This window comes from Cottoperca gobio, chromosome 5 (assembly GCF_900634415.1).
Source record: "Cottoperca gobio chromosome 5, fCotGob3.1, whole genome shotgun sequence".
NCBI lineage: Eukaryota > Metazoa > Chordata > Actinopteri > Perciformes > Bovichtidae > Cottoperca > Cottoperca gobio.
In genome coordinates, this window is record NC_041359.1 from 22838093 (window position 1) to 22854726 (window position 16634).

Sequence of the window (16634 nt, forward strand, 5' to 3'; positions counted from 1 at the left end):
TTTAAACTAGGATGTGTTTTATTGCTTATGAGTTTGTTTGTAAGAGGAAGAATATGTTGTTTCTTATTCTCAGATCATTTCACTGTAAAAAGGAGCAGGAAAGAAGCCCTGCAAAAGGGAATTTGTTGCCCTCCCACCCCTTCAATCTACACCATGGGCCTTCTATTGCTCGCCTCATTTCCTTAAAAGCTTCTTCATCAGACAATAGGACCCCTGTGAAGACGGAACATGCCCCGCCACGGGTAATTTGTGTGTTTACACAGGAGCTGCAGCAGTTTGATGTGTGACATATCACCACTAGGCCGTACTTTCCCCACACTGTTGCATAAACTTGTTCTAACTCATCTAACTTAACTTAATTTCTTTCCTCCAGACAAATCTGTGTGCTTTGTGTGGGATGTGTGTTTAGATCAGATTAGATTTCTAATTTTTTTAATTAGATTAATCTCTAATGATCCCTGTAGGAAAATTGCATTGTTGTATCTGCAGGAAATAAGTTTTAGAAAACACTGGAGCAGGAGCAGAGCATATTGAAGATAATACAACAGATAAAAACACCCAGTAAATACAAGATAAATGGTCTTTGTTGCAGAATTAGGTAGGAAAGAGGGAATTCGGATTTATGTAGAAATTACTTTTAATACAAGGTACCCTTTTTCTGAGTCTTTGACCACTAGTAGCGCTATGAAGCAATGTTATACTGAGTAAGTTGAATCTTGCATGAGCATGGGGACACGGGCGACGCAATACACATTCCTGTCACTGGTTTCACTTTATGCTACTGATTGACAGGTGGTGCTGGTTACATGCAAAGCAGTGCAGAAATACATCAGCAATAAGATCATGCAAAGGAGATGATGAAAAAGACTGCAAGCTAACAAGCGGAAGGAAGTATTGTGTAGCCAGATATCTGACAGCACAAAGGAGTGCTTGAAGTGCTCCAGAAGAGAGAAAGTTCACTGTGTGTGATTGATGGAAGGGGAGGAGGCCTGTAAACAAACACAAGATCAAAACAAAGCTTGTGTGACCCAGGTTTTTCTCAGAAACCACCTTTTGTGGCGTCCATTAGTGTGTATCACTACGTACTATGTGTGTCTCAAAGCCTGCGTGATTACATTGATAAGTGTTCTGACTACTTATAAAATAAAATACCTCTGCGCATGTTGTCCTGGCACAGACCTGTGTGCAGGTCACATTATGACGCACAGTCACCCGGCTGTCGAGCCACACAACACGGGGAAAATTAGAAAGATTAAATTGTGTAATGGCATTAATGCACCCGGGTTACTTGAAACTGAATGCGGTAGCTGTTGTATTGATTACCCAGGATGCCCCTTCAACTTCATGTTGACACAGCTGGCTGTTATGATACATGATCAGGTTCATTATGAAATTGCCATGGTAATACATTTTATATATCTATAGAAATTCGGAGAGAAATAAATAATGCTATCAGTCAAAGTCGTCTGTAACTTTGTTAATTGTGCATTTTGTTTAGTTTTTTGGCAAACATTCATTTGTGTGTGGGGCGTTCAGGAAGGAACGGAAATGATTTAAGAGGCGCTGGATTAATTACATGATATGATCATATGTGTATTATTAACATGATATGAATCATTAACTTTTATAATACGGTTATCCTCAATACTGGTATATCACAACACCCCGAGTCATCACTATATAAAGAATAAACAGCTGGATGTGGGATTACTGAGCAAGCAGCCATCCATCCATCCATCGTCCACCGCTTATCCGGGGTCGGGTCGCGAGGGCAGCAGCTCCAGTAAGGAACCCCAATCTTCCCTTCTCCGGGCCACATCCTCCAGCTCCGACTGGGGGATCCTGAGGCGTTCCCAGGCCAGTGAGGAGATATAATCTCTCCACCGAGTCCTGGGTCTTCCCCGGGGTCTCCTCCCAGCTGGACGTGCCTGGAACACCTCCCTAGGGAGGCGTCCAGGTGGCATACTTACTAGATGAACCACCTCAACTGGTTCCTTTCAACGTAAAGGAGCAGCGGCTCTACTCCGAGTCTCTCACAGATGGCTGAGCTTCTCACCCTATCTCTAAGGGAGACGTCAGCCACCCGTCTGAGAAAACCCATTTCGGCCGCTTGTACCCGTGATCTCGTTCTTTCGGTCATGACCCAGCCTTCATGACCATAGGTGAGGGTAGGAACGAAGATCGACCGGTATATTGAGAGCTTCGCCTTCTGGCTCAGCTCTCTTTTCGTCACAACGGTGCGGTAAAGTGACTGTAAGCGCGCAGCCAGCACATTCAAATATTTCCTTAAATCAGGAAATATCTAAATATGTATATATGTAATGTAATGTATGTAATATATCCAGACTTGACAAAGTAGGTAGTTGCTAACTTTTGGTACTTTTGGTACTTAAAAAGTAGGGTCAGTTCGATACCCAGCCATCGTTCTGTACATGGCCCTAGAGATAAAACTGACTTCTTTTTAAAGTCCAAAAATTGCATTTTATCTAAGTGTGATGAGTCCACCGCCTCAACACTCACAGATCTAATAAGTGGATTACATCCTTTAGTAAGCCATTCAAGAGACTAATGTCCCCTGAACTGCTCTCCTGAGCAAATGATGCATTGCTGTGGAAGCCGGAGCTGGACAGACCTTCAGTCGCTTTCAGGCTCGCCGACTCTGTTGCCTGGCGTTGTTCCACTGTAGAAAACATCTGCCAAAAGCTCTTTTCTGTCCTGAGAGGAACAGGGAGAAACACACACAGAGTTTATGTGAATGTGTGTTTGAGCTGGAAGTGCAGCAAGGCCATTTTATACAGTGTACAGGTGAAAGCTGCAGCCACTAACTAGAATAGATATTTTCCCACTTGTATGTGTGAGCTAATTGGCTTTTGCAACACTATGCCCTCACCCTGACCCTTAATGAAGATCCCGCTCTCTCTCGGTTCAGCAAGCCAGGATTTATGCCACTTTCATCTGCACCTCCATGCCTGGGCAAAAGGTAATTGCCTCTGACTTTTGACCTGTGAGTGTCAGTTCTGTGTGTCACAGTGCAATTATATTCAGTCCAGTCGAAGCTGGAGGTGGTGCAATGTTTATTTGGTTCCTGGTTACAATGCTGCTGTTGTTTTTGTAAAATAACTAACCTAATGAGACCCCATTCTCTTAGATGGCAGTTCAGATTTATTTTGTAATATCTGAGAAAAAGAGAGGGGGTACATGCTGTGCACTTTGATGAGGTGGGGTAAACCGTAAGATCAAGGCAGCTCCTAGAAATGAACACAGAACCCTGGTGGCGTATGTTGGCTGTGAATCGATTGAGAACGTAGAGCAGTTACTGCAGCTTAGTATACTGTATAGAAGCCGCGTTTCACATTGCTGAGTTAATCAATTTTAATCACATTACATCAGCGGCTCCTAACCACCGAGCTGCAGACTGAACCAGACCTGAGAACATTCGCTCCAAGGCAGAGAGAAAATATTAAGATTGAATGATTATTCTTAAACTTTGTAGACTTCTGTCTGCACTCGTCACTCTCTGACATGTCCACACCAGGACTAATTTTAAACTTAAGTATGTCACCAGTCCATTGGGTCATCAACCACTTCCACTCTCGGTCTGCATGTGCTGCATTCCCTATTTTTGCAACCGGGTAGCTAACATGAGCAAACATAGACTGCATAGTAGATGGACACCACAGCTCAACTTCTTGAGATGTTATTTGGAGCAAGAGTCTGCACAGAAGTGATCAGGGTATCCAGGTCCCACCCACACACCTGCCCGAGCTAATCATGAGCCCATCATGATCGCAGCTTGTTAGCCTTCGAGTTGCTACGTTAGCACCACGGTAGATGTTTGGCTATAAAGACACAACAACTAACCAGCTTTGAGCTAAATGCTTACATTCTCACAACGACAAAGCTACATGGTGACGTTAAGCAGGTACAAATGTTGCCAGATCTTAGTTCAGCTTGTTATTATACTAACATTTACAAATGAACAATAGACACAAAGTACAGCTGAGGCTGATCGGTCTCAACCCAAAGTATTGGACATATTGAAATCTTGACCTAATGACGGTGTTGCATGAAAGATTGCTGGATCAAAGTTATTCTATTTCATTCCTCGGGGACTTTGAATGTCTTTACCAAATTACATAACAATCCATCCAATAGTTAAAATGTAAACATCGTGGTAGCACTAGAGAAAAAGTGTGTGCGTACGTGCATGTGTGTGTGTGTGTGTGTGTGTGTGTGTGTGTGTGTGTGTGTGTATGAATGTTTATGTCCCAAATCAATTTCCATTCTTCACACTCTTGCACTTGTGAATAAATGCCGACCCAGGAGAAAACACTGAATTGTATGTGATGCTCTACTGCATCCTCTGTTTTGTAAAGCAATAAAAGTCCTTATTTGAGTGGGAAAAATGAGAGGAACAACATAAAACAACGTAACAGAGGGAAATAATGTTTAAAGGACGTTGAGAACTTGAAGGCACTTTGCAAGTATGCACAGTACACAGGCCTTTCCTTTCCCAAGCCCTGATACAGGCTGAAGAATAGCACCGCAGGGAGTTTTGAGAGACTAGATCTGACCGCTGAAGCGTTCAGAAATCTTGTTTTCAGGTGGATGAGGTTAACAATGTGTGTTGTTTAAGTAAACCAGATTTCTTATAGCCGCAATATTCAATTGAATAGCGCTTATAAATCAGCTAATGCAGGAAAATGTGAGTCTTAGAATGTCATCTTATCTCAGAGGGAGCAGACATTATTCAATATCCTCTCAGGTCACATACTTTAGGGCCGTGCAGTGAAATACTCTGACCTTGTGTGTGAGCTCGGCACACGAAGGGGGTGGAGGAATCATTGTAGGGGCACGGCACTAAGCTTCCCACAGCCAATAGGAGCTTGACTGACCTCAACATTTAGCACCATAGTGTCCAGATCATCCATGTGTGTGATCTGGGCACTGAATGAACTCAACTTTTCTTCACTTTAGTCACTTCAGATGAAGTCTGAGGCCGAGGTGCCACTGGCAACTTTTGGACTGTCTCAGTGGATATAGACCCAAAGATAACGTCTGGAGTATCTGTGAAACATATGCAGTGATTTTTTTCATTTTATTTCATAAATATTCAGAGACGCTCAGTCCCATTCAATGATGTCTGCAGTTTGTTAACGTGCCTCCGAGACGGCTGTTTATCCGCAGAGCTCATCTGGCCCTGTTCGAGAGCTCCTGCCAAGGTAAGACACTTGACACAGGAGACACTATGCACAATTAACATTTAACAGACATCACTTTAAAAGTAATTACCTGCATAAGTAGGCTATTTTCAACTAGATACGCATGAAGGATTTAGTGCTTTGTCAATGTTATAACAATACTGTGTGAGTGTGTGAGTGTGTGATTTCCCTCTACAAATATTTAACAAGCTATTCTCATTTATAATTAATAAGAGAAATTTACTAGATCTAATAAGTTGTATCAGAAACCTGGGGTCATAAAAGGCCCAGAGCATGGCTGCAGGGAGAATTAATGGAAGCTGTTAAGTTAGAAGAACATAAATGTAGTCAAAGATGTAAAATGTAACATTCATTCAACATTATTCCAGCGAGTTGTGATGCTTTCCAACCGTACCATATACTGTATCTATTTAATTCAGTGCACTGCTCTATTAATACTAATTAAAACTAATCTAAAACCAAGAATACATTTACACACCCTCTGTGAGATGATCTGTAGAAGAGGGGTCCTTGAAGGCACCACATAGAAGATATTTCTATATGGAGGGGGGAGCTTTGAATCAGTTGCCCTTCTGCCAGTGTTGGTCAAGTTCAACAAAATGGTTTCATAGCTTCATGTACCGAGCTCTGACTAAGTGAAGCATGTTAGCATGAAATTGTATCCTTTTTGGCAATGACATCAAGTCTTTTTGTGTCTCCATTTTTCTCACGCACCCTGCTTCGTGCTGGTATGTGTGTGTTGTCATGGCACGTCGACTGCTTTATTTAGACCTTTACAATGTGCTGTGGCTTAGCGTTGATGCCTCTGCCCATTTGTCGACTTAATTCATCTTCCAATACCTGGCTTAAATGAATTGACCGCAGTTTTCACTGAATTGTTTGCTGCTATTCTCTGCAATTTGAAGCCGAGCAATCGATCAATCAGTATGAAATTATCCGCTTTATTTATTATTTCGGCGGTTTTGCCGTTTTATCTGGAGTCCTGTCTGTCTTAACTATTTCTTCCATTCATCATCCAAAGTCAACCACTGAATTTTTCATTTGTTTAAAACCCAATGCTGTCTCTGCTGCCAGTTCAGAACATTTCCCCCAGCACACTGTCCTATTTGAGAGGCCGCCTGGTGGATGTGTGGTGACTATTCTCAGACAGAGAAAATCTTTCAACCAACCTTTCTTGTAATTGTGCAGACCCTGCGTTTCCAGAGTGGGAAATGTGACAGGTGTGAAGGAATATCCAGATCTGCTATTCATCAAAGGGGACAACAATGTCATAACTGTTATATATAATAAACCACCACATGAATCTAGTTCATACTTTAATGTAGCCTACATTGAACCACGAAGATACAAAATAAAGCATCTACAAAAAACTAGGAGTTCCACTGCAAAGAAAAAGTGAATGTTTTGGCTTATCGTATATAAGCTAATTGCTAACATCAATTAGGCTAATGGCATCACAAGCCTTTTGGTGATTTCTAACAAACCTTTTCATTTGATATGAAAACATTTACCATCATGAAAGGATGTTATAGATTGTTACAGATATGTACAGATTATTTGATGTATCTCGTACTTTTATCTTGGAACAGAGACAGGCTTCCCACGTTCAGCCTTTATGCTAAGCTAGGCTATGTACTCTAAGTTGGCGTGGAGGTGAAGTGTTTGTGAGTGTGAATGCATGAACTCATGGACACATGCACTTACATGGTCTTAGCTATTGTGAATTTGCGGTTGTTATATGTTATCTATATGCAAATTCAATGTATTGCACCCAAGTGGTTTACTATCTAAGTATTCAAAGTCACCCTTAATGTCTATACAAATAAATAAAAGACATAACTTCTTATATTTCACCTCTATTACCTTTTGCATATGTAGAATAATGCAGGAGGCACATTTACAGGTGCAGAGCAGCAGCTAAAGTCCCAGCTCAATAACAAAAGTTCTTTAACGCATTAAATATTCACTACTCGCTGCACACAACTGGCCAATCCAATAAGTTTTCAGAGCACTAAACCAATTCATCAACCAAATCAGGTCCTCCTTGGCTGAAAAACACTATATCATCACCCACTCCTGAGCAGAGCCCTGAGCTATTGAACAGTGTGAATTCAACCAGTGTTCACGGTCTGATCGATGTTTTCTCTGGATAGTCTCCCCAGTGTAAACAATACAGGAAGTTGTTTGACTCTGCAGATGGACTCTTATTCATCATCTCTAAAGTGAGACTGTGGGAGATCAGCTGTTGGGAGCTCAGTGAATATATGCAGAGAACAATTCAAAGCGAAGCAAGGTCAAAAACGGCATCCTTAATCTTATACTCTTTTATCTAGTGGGGGAAATATTTTTAGACAAATTTGATCTCTTTCCAAATCCGCATGAGTTATCAGCACAGTAGAGGTACTCGGGGGTATTTATAGGTCAGCGTTCAGAGAATGTACCATATTTTTGCACTTTTTTAGGGTTAATTTATACAGTGAAACAAGTAAGTTAGGTCTCTGAAGATGAGACACACAGGTCAGACGGCATGAGACAAGTGGAACAAATACAAAGGTCAATACTATCAGACAAGAATTTGCATTGATATATTTTACATAGAAGGTCAAATATTTTGTAACCAGTCACTGGCGCAACCAAACACTCACTGGGGGTTAAAGAGATAAAACTATGCCTAAAATTAGAAGGTGAAAATAGTTACACTTCTGCCGAAGCAATTTTGTTGTTTTTTTCTACTCATCCTCTTTGATTGTCTGTTTGACAAATACCGTGTTTTTTTCCTCAGCTTTGAAACATTTGACGTCAGCAGCTATGAACACATTTGTATCAAAGTAGCAAATTAAAACCTTCAGTTGAACTTGTGTGTGTCATCGGCCAACATTCATGGTGATTGAAACACGTCGTGTGTATCCTTGTCGGAGGAAAATAAGAGTTATAAGTCAATTCATTGAAAAATAAGATACATAATTTATCAAATCTATATAGCGACATAAATCGGTCAATCACCTACACAGCTCAGGTTTTAACTTTAGATCACAGCTGTGATACATGTGAGTATGTAACAGTCAGACTGTAGCAACACTATTAACAAACCTTTGCTCCAGTAAACACCCAAAGTGCACTGTTAATGATACAGAGTAGTCCAATATTAAATATAATATATATATATAATATACTGTTTACAAATATTCTTCCATTAAAAAAAATAATACAATGTGAATTCAGCTATAAGACTGATTCCATGTTAAAGTTCTTATACAATTGATTTACATTTAATATGTATTTACTCTCTTTAATTCCTTTTTAATTGTCCAATTATATATCAGTTGATGAAAGGCTTTATAACCATTTGGCTCTTTATGTGTGGATCATTTTAAACTCTTGCTGACGTTGATACAAAAATGTTTAAAGCTGTTGATGTTAAATGTTTCAAAGCTGAGGACGACACAAGTTTAAAGGGACAGTTCAAGTTCAAAAATAACATAGTATCCTCTTACCTGTAGTGCTATTTATCAATCTACATTGTTTTGGTGTGAGTTGCCGAGTGTTGGAGATGTCGGCCTTCTCTTGAATACAAAGGAACTAGATTGCACTCGGCTTGTAGAAATCTTTTTATTGTCACAAATGTACACAGCACAGCCCACACAATGAAATTTAGACTTTTCACCCAGCATTTAACCCCTCCTAGTATTAGGAGCAGTGGGCAGCTATTATATACAGCGACTGTCCTGTTCCCAAGCTAAGTCCCTGCGGACTGAGCTGCTGGTGCTCAATGTGCCGAAAAAACACATTTAGAAAACTCAACAGCAATGTCTCTTTCCAGAAATCATGACCCGGTTACTCAATTACTCAGTTTCATGTAGGAACTATTTTCTTTCTACCGAACTACACTTGCCAACCGTATCACCGCGCAGAAGGAAGCGTGCATCTACTCATCAACGACAGGCTAACCTGAGTGCACCTGAGCTAGCTAACGTTACCTCAACCCCTTTAATGTTTACATCTCACGCTGTCATGTGCACGAGCCCATGAGTGACAAGCCAACTCGCATGTAGTTCCTTTATATTCGAGAGAAGGCCGACATCGCTATCTTCGATATCTTCAACATTCTGAGTTTGGGGTTAACTGTCCCTTTTAAGTAACTAAAGTTTTTTATTTTTTTTGTTCTCTCCAGAACAGGTCATCATATCTTTAAAACGTGTTTTGTGAGTGAAAATGGCGCCCGCCGTCAGTGGTCCTGAAGGCTACACACCACCTGAGGGTGGCTGGGGATGGATGGTGGTAGTTGGGGCCTTCATCTCTATTGGCTTCTCCTATGCATTCCCTAAGTCCATCACTGTCTTTTTTAAAGAGATCGAGGCGATCTTTGATGTGACCAGCAGCCAGGTGTCCTGGATCTCTTCCATCATGTTAGCCGTCATGTACGCCGGAGGTGAGCTACGACCCAAAACACAACCTGCCAAACATGAGTTTCTTAACACTTCACATTTAGCGCATCAAGAAGATTTATAGATAGAATCAATTTCTGGCTCTTAGCGCAACTGTAAAAGATTTATTCCTGGAGTGTTAAAAGCCAATCCATTGCTCAAGTACAGACTTGCATTGTAGCCTTTCAGCCAGTTTTTCCACGAAGAGGCTACTCAGAATTATAGTGCGTAAATCAAAACAATACTGTAACTCCTCTATTGAAGTGTTGTTTATGAAAGTGCGTGTCTGCCTCTGGAGCACATGAATGGGCCGTGCATACTCGCTTATTGTTTTCCCATTGTGCTCCGACAGTGGGAGAGCACCGGTCAGGTGAAGATAAGGCTTTAGTCATGTTCGTGATATTCAACACGGAGAGAACGGAGTTCAAAGGAGCTCTCCTCGTCCCTCAAGACCGTCTGCTCTGAAATCAAAACACTACAGTTCTCTTTACTCTAATGTGTGATAAACTGGAAAAATGATGACTTCGACAACTTTTTCTAATCTCAGGGAACTTTGAGGAAAGTTGCTTTAGTCTGCCGAACTGATGTGAAGTGGAAAATATTACACCATATAAAACTACTTCAGATCAGATATTCTTTTCTGGTGTAAAGTTTATTTGCAAGATCTGAAAGCAATGAAATAAAAGTGGACATGGTATTTCATTGCAAGGCTAGTATTTCATTCAATGCATAGTGTTGCACATATTACATCTATACTTTTCTTTATATCATATATATGCTGCGTGACCTCTGCACAAAGCTTCTTGCAGGAAGCAATATACAAACTATTGTCCTCCTTATTTTTGTTCGTATCCACAATTTATTCTCGTTTCATTAGAACCCGTTGCTTTCTGGGATTCACCAATGTTATTTGTTATTGTTATTATTAGTAGTATTATTTTTGTTATTCTCTTAGGTAAGAGAAACTTCTACGAGCGGTCGAGAGCACTCTTACCAACATAACAAAAAAACTTCTAATTTTCACAATTTGTTTGTCCAATGCAAGAAAATATGCTTCAAATGTAACGAACATTAAAAATAAAAGGCATGAATATCGTATATTAAAATGGATTAGTATATGTTTTTGAGTAATTATAATGATTAGGCATATCTCTAATGCTTGGGCATGTGCACAGGGACAACACCTGCTCTTATAAAGGGTTCAGGGGGTGTTACCTATGCTAATAATATACAATCGGCCACACCCCTCTAATTAATAATCAATTGGGATTCATCATTCAGCACTCCTGGGGAAGAACAGATTTGGATGAGTATTAAGAGAGTTTGGTGCATCTGACAGATACTTCTGCTTGAGGCCCATAGTGCTGTTAACTTCAACGGTATTACAAGTCAAAGGCGAGCAAAACTTCACGTCCAAATTGGGCCCTCATTACTGTACAACAGAAGTACGCTAAAGTAATCAATGCTGCTTAGTGTTCAGCAACACATTCCCTTCAGTGATCAAAGGTTACGGAGTTACACTTGGATTGTTCTTCATTTGTCTTTCACTTCACAGTGCGTTCACAGTCACAGTGGACTCAATATGCACATTCAGGTGTAACATTGTTAATTAATGCAAATGTTGAGATGTAAATATACACAGATGAAAGCAAGCTATGCATGGTAATTGAAAGTAAGCGAGGAAATGCTTGTCAGCACTGTGAGTAGATGACAGCTGAGTCTGTTATTGTGTGTTAAACATTCTGAGCACATCAGCAGGAGAAGTTCATTAACAACCTACTGTTGCGTACCTCTGTACTCCTTCAATTTTTGATTCATTACATTCATAATATTCTACATTGGTTTGTCTCCAACCTTTTTCTCTCCCTGCAAGGCGGAAGGAAAGAACTCATTGTTAGTGTAGAGACTGCCTGCATTACAATTTAAAAACCCTTTGTCTTGCACCGGGCTGGCAAATGAGTCTGGACAACCTCTAAACAAAAACTGTCAGTTTCTATTTAGCTTCATTGGGTAGTGCAGGGATTTGGCAGGAAGGCAGAAGTGTCTTCCATGTGGGTCCTCATACTCATTTAGGCCGGTTGTTATAAGCCGTAAATGGAGACGGAGATCTGAACCCTGCATATACTTTAGTCATTTGTTTACAAGTCATACCAATTTTGCTTGAATTGATTTTGAATCTGATGTGCATGCATATAAATATTACTGTTACCTCTATCTGTCACTCTTTCTTTGCAACTAATGTACCTGGCTTAACTTAAAAAGCCACCAGTTTTTATTTTAACCCCATACACACACCAGTCCCTTCACCCTCCCCCCCAAAAAAGCAAGAAAAAAAACAAAAACACACACACACTTACTGTATACACTCACCACTCAACTGATATGTAATCATTTGAAATGTATTTAGAGCCCATTTAAGAAGAATCAACCAACAAATTATCCCTCTGTCAATTTTTATGAATCTCCGAACCAAATAAATGCTTATTTCATTACAGCGTTCATGGTTTTTCTGACACATCACATTATTGATGGCATGAGAACACATCTACTGCAGTGCAGCACTGACAAAAATGATTGCAGAAGTTGTTTGATTTTGCTGAGCCACCGCTGTGGACACTGGAGCCCTCTGGTGGTTGAATATAGAGCTGGGCTTTGATCATTGGGTAAACATCTACGTCTTTCAGCTTCTAACATGTGTATATATGTGGGGTTTTTTTTGCTCTTCAGGTCCCATCACCAGCATCCTGGTGAATAAATATGGGAGTCGTTCTGTTATGATGGCGGGAGGATGCCTGTCTGGATCGGGCCTCATTGCTGCCTCTTTCTGCAACTCTGTTCAAGAACTTTACTTTTGTATTGGTGTGGTGGGAGGTACCTAATTTTAACTTTCTATTGTTTTAAGTTTAATAGTGAGTCACCCTATTTTTTGTATATGCTGTGCATTGTTGCCATCTAGTGTTCAAGATTTACATAATCCTTGTCCATAGTATCGCTGCTATGGCCTGTAATGGTCTCTCCTCTTTTACTATTTCCCTTGTGTTTCTTTTATGTACTGTATGTGTTCTAACATGTGAAACTGCCTTTATGTGAAATGGCTTGTTCTGTCATCTTGACCAGAATTCCCCTTGGAGAATCGATTGTATCTCAATGGAACCTCCCTGGTTAAATAAAGGATTTAAGAAACAGTTTTCCACTTCAAACACTGTTTGATGCTAAATATCTCTTTTTCAACTTGTATATTTATAGATGTCAAATCAACTTTTTTTTATTGATTCTTTTAGGTCTGGGATTGGCCTTCAACCTAAACCCTGCCCTCACTATGATTGGAAAGTACTTCTACATTAAGCGACCTATTGCTAATGGGATTGCAATGGCTGGCAGCCCCGTCTTTCTCTCCACTCTGGCTCCTGTAAACACCTGGCTTTTTGACAAGTTTGGCTGGAGAGGAAGTTTCTTGATCCTGGGTGGCCTTCTCTTTAATTGCTGTGTCGCGGGTTCCCTCATGCGGCCCATAGGACCAAAACCGAAACCTCCAGAGAAGACCACAGAGAGGAGGACTGTAGTGCAGACCATTAACAGCTTCATCGACCTCTCTTTGTTCAAGCATCGCGGCTTTTTGCTCTACCTTGCGGGCAATATTGTAATGTTTTTCGGTCTCTTTTCACCACTGGTGTTCCTCAATAATTTTGCAAAGAGTAAAGACATCCCTAAAGACAAGGCAGCTTTCTTACTGTCTGTCATGGCTTTTGTGGACATGGTTGCCCGGCCCACAATGGGCATGGTGGCTAACACCAAGTGGGTCCGTCCCAGAATACATTACTTCTTCGCTGCCTCTGTGCTGTACAACGGCGTTTGCCACGTTCTAGCGCCAATATCAGTAGACTACAAAGGCTTTGTGATTTACGCCATCTTCTTTGGGTTTGCTTTTGGCTGGCTGTGCTCATTGCTGTTTGAGACCTTGATGGATCTGGTGGGACCGCAGCGCTTCTCCAGTGCTGTTGGGCTGGTCACTATTGTGGAGTGTGGTCCTGTATTGGTAGGACCCCCATTGCTTGGTAAGTACATCACCTTCTTTATGAACTTCCAAGTTTACATTCAGTACAATACAAAAACAAACAAAACACAGCATATCCATACCTCCATAATATCCATAACCCTAAAAAAACAACAACAAAGAAATAGAGAAAGACATATGGGGTGGTTGTTCAATTATCTTCCATGTCTGGTCAAATGGTGTGCAGGTCAATATATTTCTCAAAAGGTTTCAGGTTTCCTGGATCGTTTTTTATCGAGCTCCTGAGAGAGAATATCTAAGATTCTCGAGTTAAATATTATATAGAATTTCTCTAAACCATTGATCTTGTGAAGGGGGAGAAGCATGCTCCGTATTGTACAATCAAACGTCTACCCAGTAAAGTCGGGCAGGCCAGGGCTGGCTGCGTAGCAACAGAGAGGTCGGTATCAGGTGGAGCACAGAAGATGACAGATACAGAATTAGGGGCAACGACCACATTACAAGCCCGGCTTTCAAATACATTCGACCGGAAGGTTATTCACTTGGGGAAGGAGCAGAACATGTGAATGAGATTGAAGGGGGATTGTTTACAATGATTGAAGGCATCACTGACATTAGGATGTATTATGGCAAGTCTGGCATTAGTATGGGGGATTCTGTGTAGATATATGGACCAGGTCTAGAATATGGTACCACTGTCACTACCGCAGCTTGATGTCGACAGTGACTACTATGCAATGTGACTTTGTTTCTCTTCACAGGGATGTTCAAAGATATCTATCATGATTACAAGTACACGTACCAGGTCTCCGGGATCCTCCTCATCGTCTCCAGTCTCATCCTGTTTGTAGGGATGGCACTCAACTATCGACTGCTGGACAAAGAGAAAAAGGAGGAGGAGAGGAAGGCCAGGGTGGGAGGTGGAGAACTAAAGTCCAGTACGGACAATGCGGACACAGAGGTGGCAGAGGCAAGGAACACAGAAGACACTGTCTAATATTCTGTACCATGTTATGCTACATTTTAGTTCAATTTAATCTTGCCTTTGATGCGTATATATATATATTTTTTTTAAATCTGAGATGTTTTCACTATAACTTTTCTGTAACTTTTTTTGCGGCACACAATTTCGGGTAATTAAACCTTCTAAAATGTACCTTCAGATAATTACAGTTATTTTTCAATAGTAAACATTCCAATAAATAAAATAAATAAATATTCTAATCTTTTGCAAACATTCTCTGTGAAAGTGCTTATTTATACTATTCAACTGACTTTATCTCCCGAACACATTTATAAAAACCTTTTCCTGGGAAACAAAGGTTTGAAAACATTGAGGATGCAACAATAACTTTATATATTAAACAAACATATTCATATTAATTCTCTATTTCTCCTTTAAACATGTTTCTTGGTCCATTTTTGATGATGGATGATGGGAATTATCTATAATTCTGATGCCATTAAACCTGGTTGCATAGCTTTATGTATTCACATGATAGGAAAACTGCAAATTACTGTATATTGAATACGTCAGAAAATCAAATAAACTGTCATTTACAAAAGTTGTCTGTATTCTATGTTTCTAATAAATCTGATATCAGACAATTATTATTTCTTTAGAGGTGCACTAACTCTATTCTTCTTTTCTTTTTTTATTATACGACAAATGCCTCAACAGAATTAAGTCCTTTTTTTTATCAAGTTATGCTCTTGTCATTTTATAACAATCTCAAAAAACAATTTAAATTAGCCTAGGCTTAATAGAATATTGGCTGGACAATAATAACCTCTGACATTATTTTTCGCTGGTTGAACATTGTAATCTCAACGTGCAAAACTGATTATGTAATGTTGATAGTTTCAAAGATACAAATCAGCACAATACTGCACTTCTCATTACACAGAATGACATTCAGAGAGCCAAGGCTGTACTTGGTGGCCAATGTCTATTTATGAATTAGGAAGCAGCTTTTCAGCCCTAATCAAGTCTTTCTCTTGTCACTTAAAAACTAAGTTCTAGTTGTTATATAACAAAGTTGGAAAACATACCATCCTCTTCCACTTTTAAACACAACATATGTCAATTTTGGAGCTGTCGAAACTTGATTTGGACGAGACTGTAGTGCTCAAGAGTCCATATCAAAATATTACAACTGCAAATTAAGCCTTAAAAATCAAATCTGATGCAATGCTCTGTACTAAACAGCATGTTCAGTCATGCTTTTTGCATCTGAGAAATGTTCTAAAAATTAGATTTGTACTTAATTTCAGGGACACAGACTTGTATTGGATTGCACAATTCATTTAATGTTTTTTTAATGATTGATTTCCAGTTGCATGGCCTGACTATTAGCTCTTTCTGAATTTATGATTATGAACCTCACAGACTCACAGATTGAATCTTGGAAAGCTTGGGCTGGCAGAGGCAGTAACTTTTACTTTTTATAATCTTACATGTCTTGTTAAATAACCTATTTGGAGATTATGAGCCCACACATGGGTATTTTGATGGACAGTCATTGATTTTAAGGCCAATAGATCCTTACAAACAAACAGAATCTGCCTTTTTGTTCCACAACCATCGATGGGCATTTGGGGATCTGGGGCTTGAAAAATTACCATCTAGCCAATATATTTTTATTTTATATATTTTTTATTGAAAATACATTAAAATGTACAAACATTGCAGACTAGCATTTAACATAATGGTACAGAGAAACAAGAATAATAATTTTAATAAATAAACAAATAATAATAGAATTGGGATGAATAAACTTCAATAATTGCAATAAGAAAATATGTTTTGAATGAGTTCAGTGAAATTGTAAAATTCACCAGACTCAATGTTATATTTATCATGTTCAAAATGTAGGGTTAGAGTGACATTTTTACACTCAATTTTGATATTATGTTTTACACAATATATAATCATTCATTCGACTCCAATGCTAATCTTTTGAAACAATGAAT

General features: G+C 39.7%; 1 protein-coding gene across 2 annotated transcripts; it reads left to right on the top strand.

Moving 5' to 3' along the window:
• The first annotated feature begins 4936 nt into the window (after positions 1-4936).
• slc16a1a (solute carrier family 16 member 1a) lies at positions 4937-15214 on the top strand. Of its 2 annotated transcripts, none has more exons than XM_029432003.1 (5): positions 4937-5222; positions 9394-9651; positions 12374-12517; positions 12928-13701; positions 14423-15214. In XM_029432003.1, the coding sequence occupies exons 2-5, from the start codon at positions 9435-9437 to the stop codon at positions 14656-14658; spliced, it is 1371 nt and encodes a 456-aa protein (XP_029287863.1). In that variant the 5' UTR covers positions 4937-5222; positions 9394-9434; the 3' UTR covers positions 14659-15214. The 2 variants fall into 2 exon arrangements, with proteins under 2 accessions (XP_029287863.1, XP_029287864.1); XM_029432004.1 differs by having other exon boundaries at positions 9399-9651.
• Positions 15215-16634: the final 1420 nt, after the last annotated feature.

Bases quoted from the DNA above. Each gene is read 5' to 3' on its own strand.
- slc16a1a (XM_029432003.1), top strand. From the start codon at position 9,435: ATGGCGCCCGCCGTCAGTGGTCCTGAAGGCTACACACCACCTGAGGGT. The intron at 9,652-12,373 runs GTGAGCTACGAC...TTTGCTCTTCAG, and splicing joins AGCCGTCATGTACGCCGGAG to GTCCCATCACCAGCATCCTG. The intron at 12,518-12,927 runs GTACCTAATTTT...TGATTCTTTTAG, and splicing joins TTGTATTGGTGTGGTGGGAG to GTCTGGGATTGGCCTTCAAC.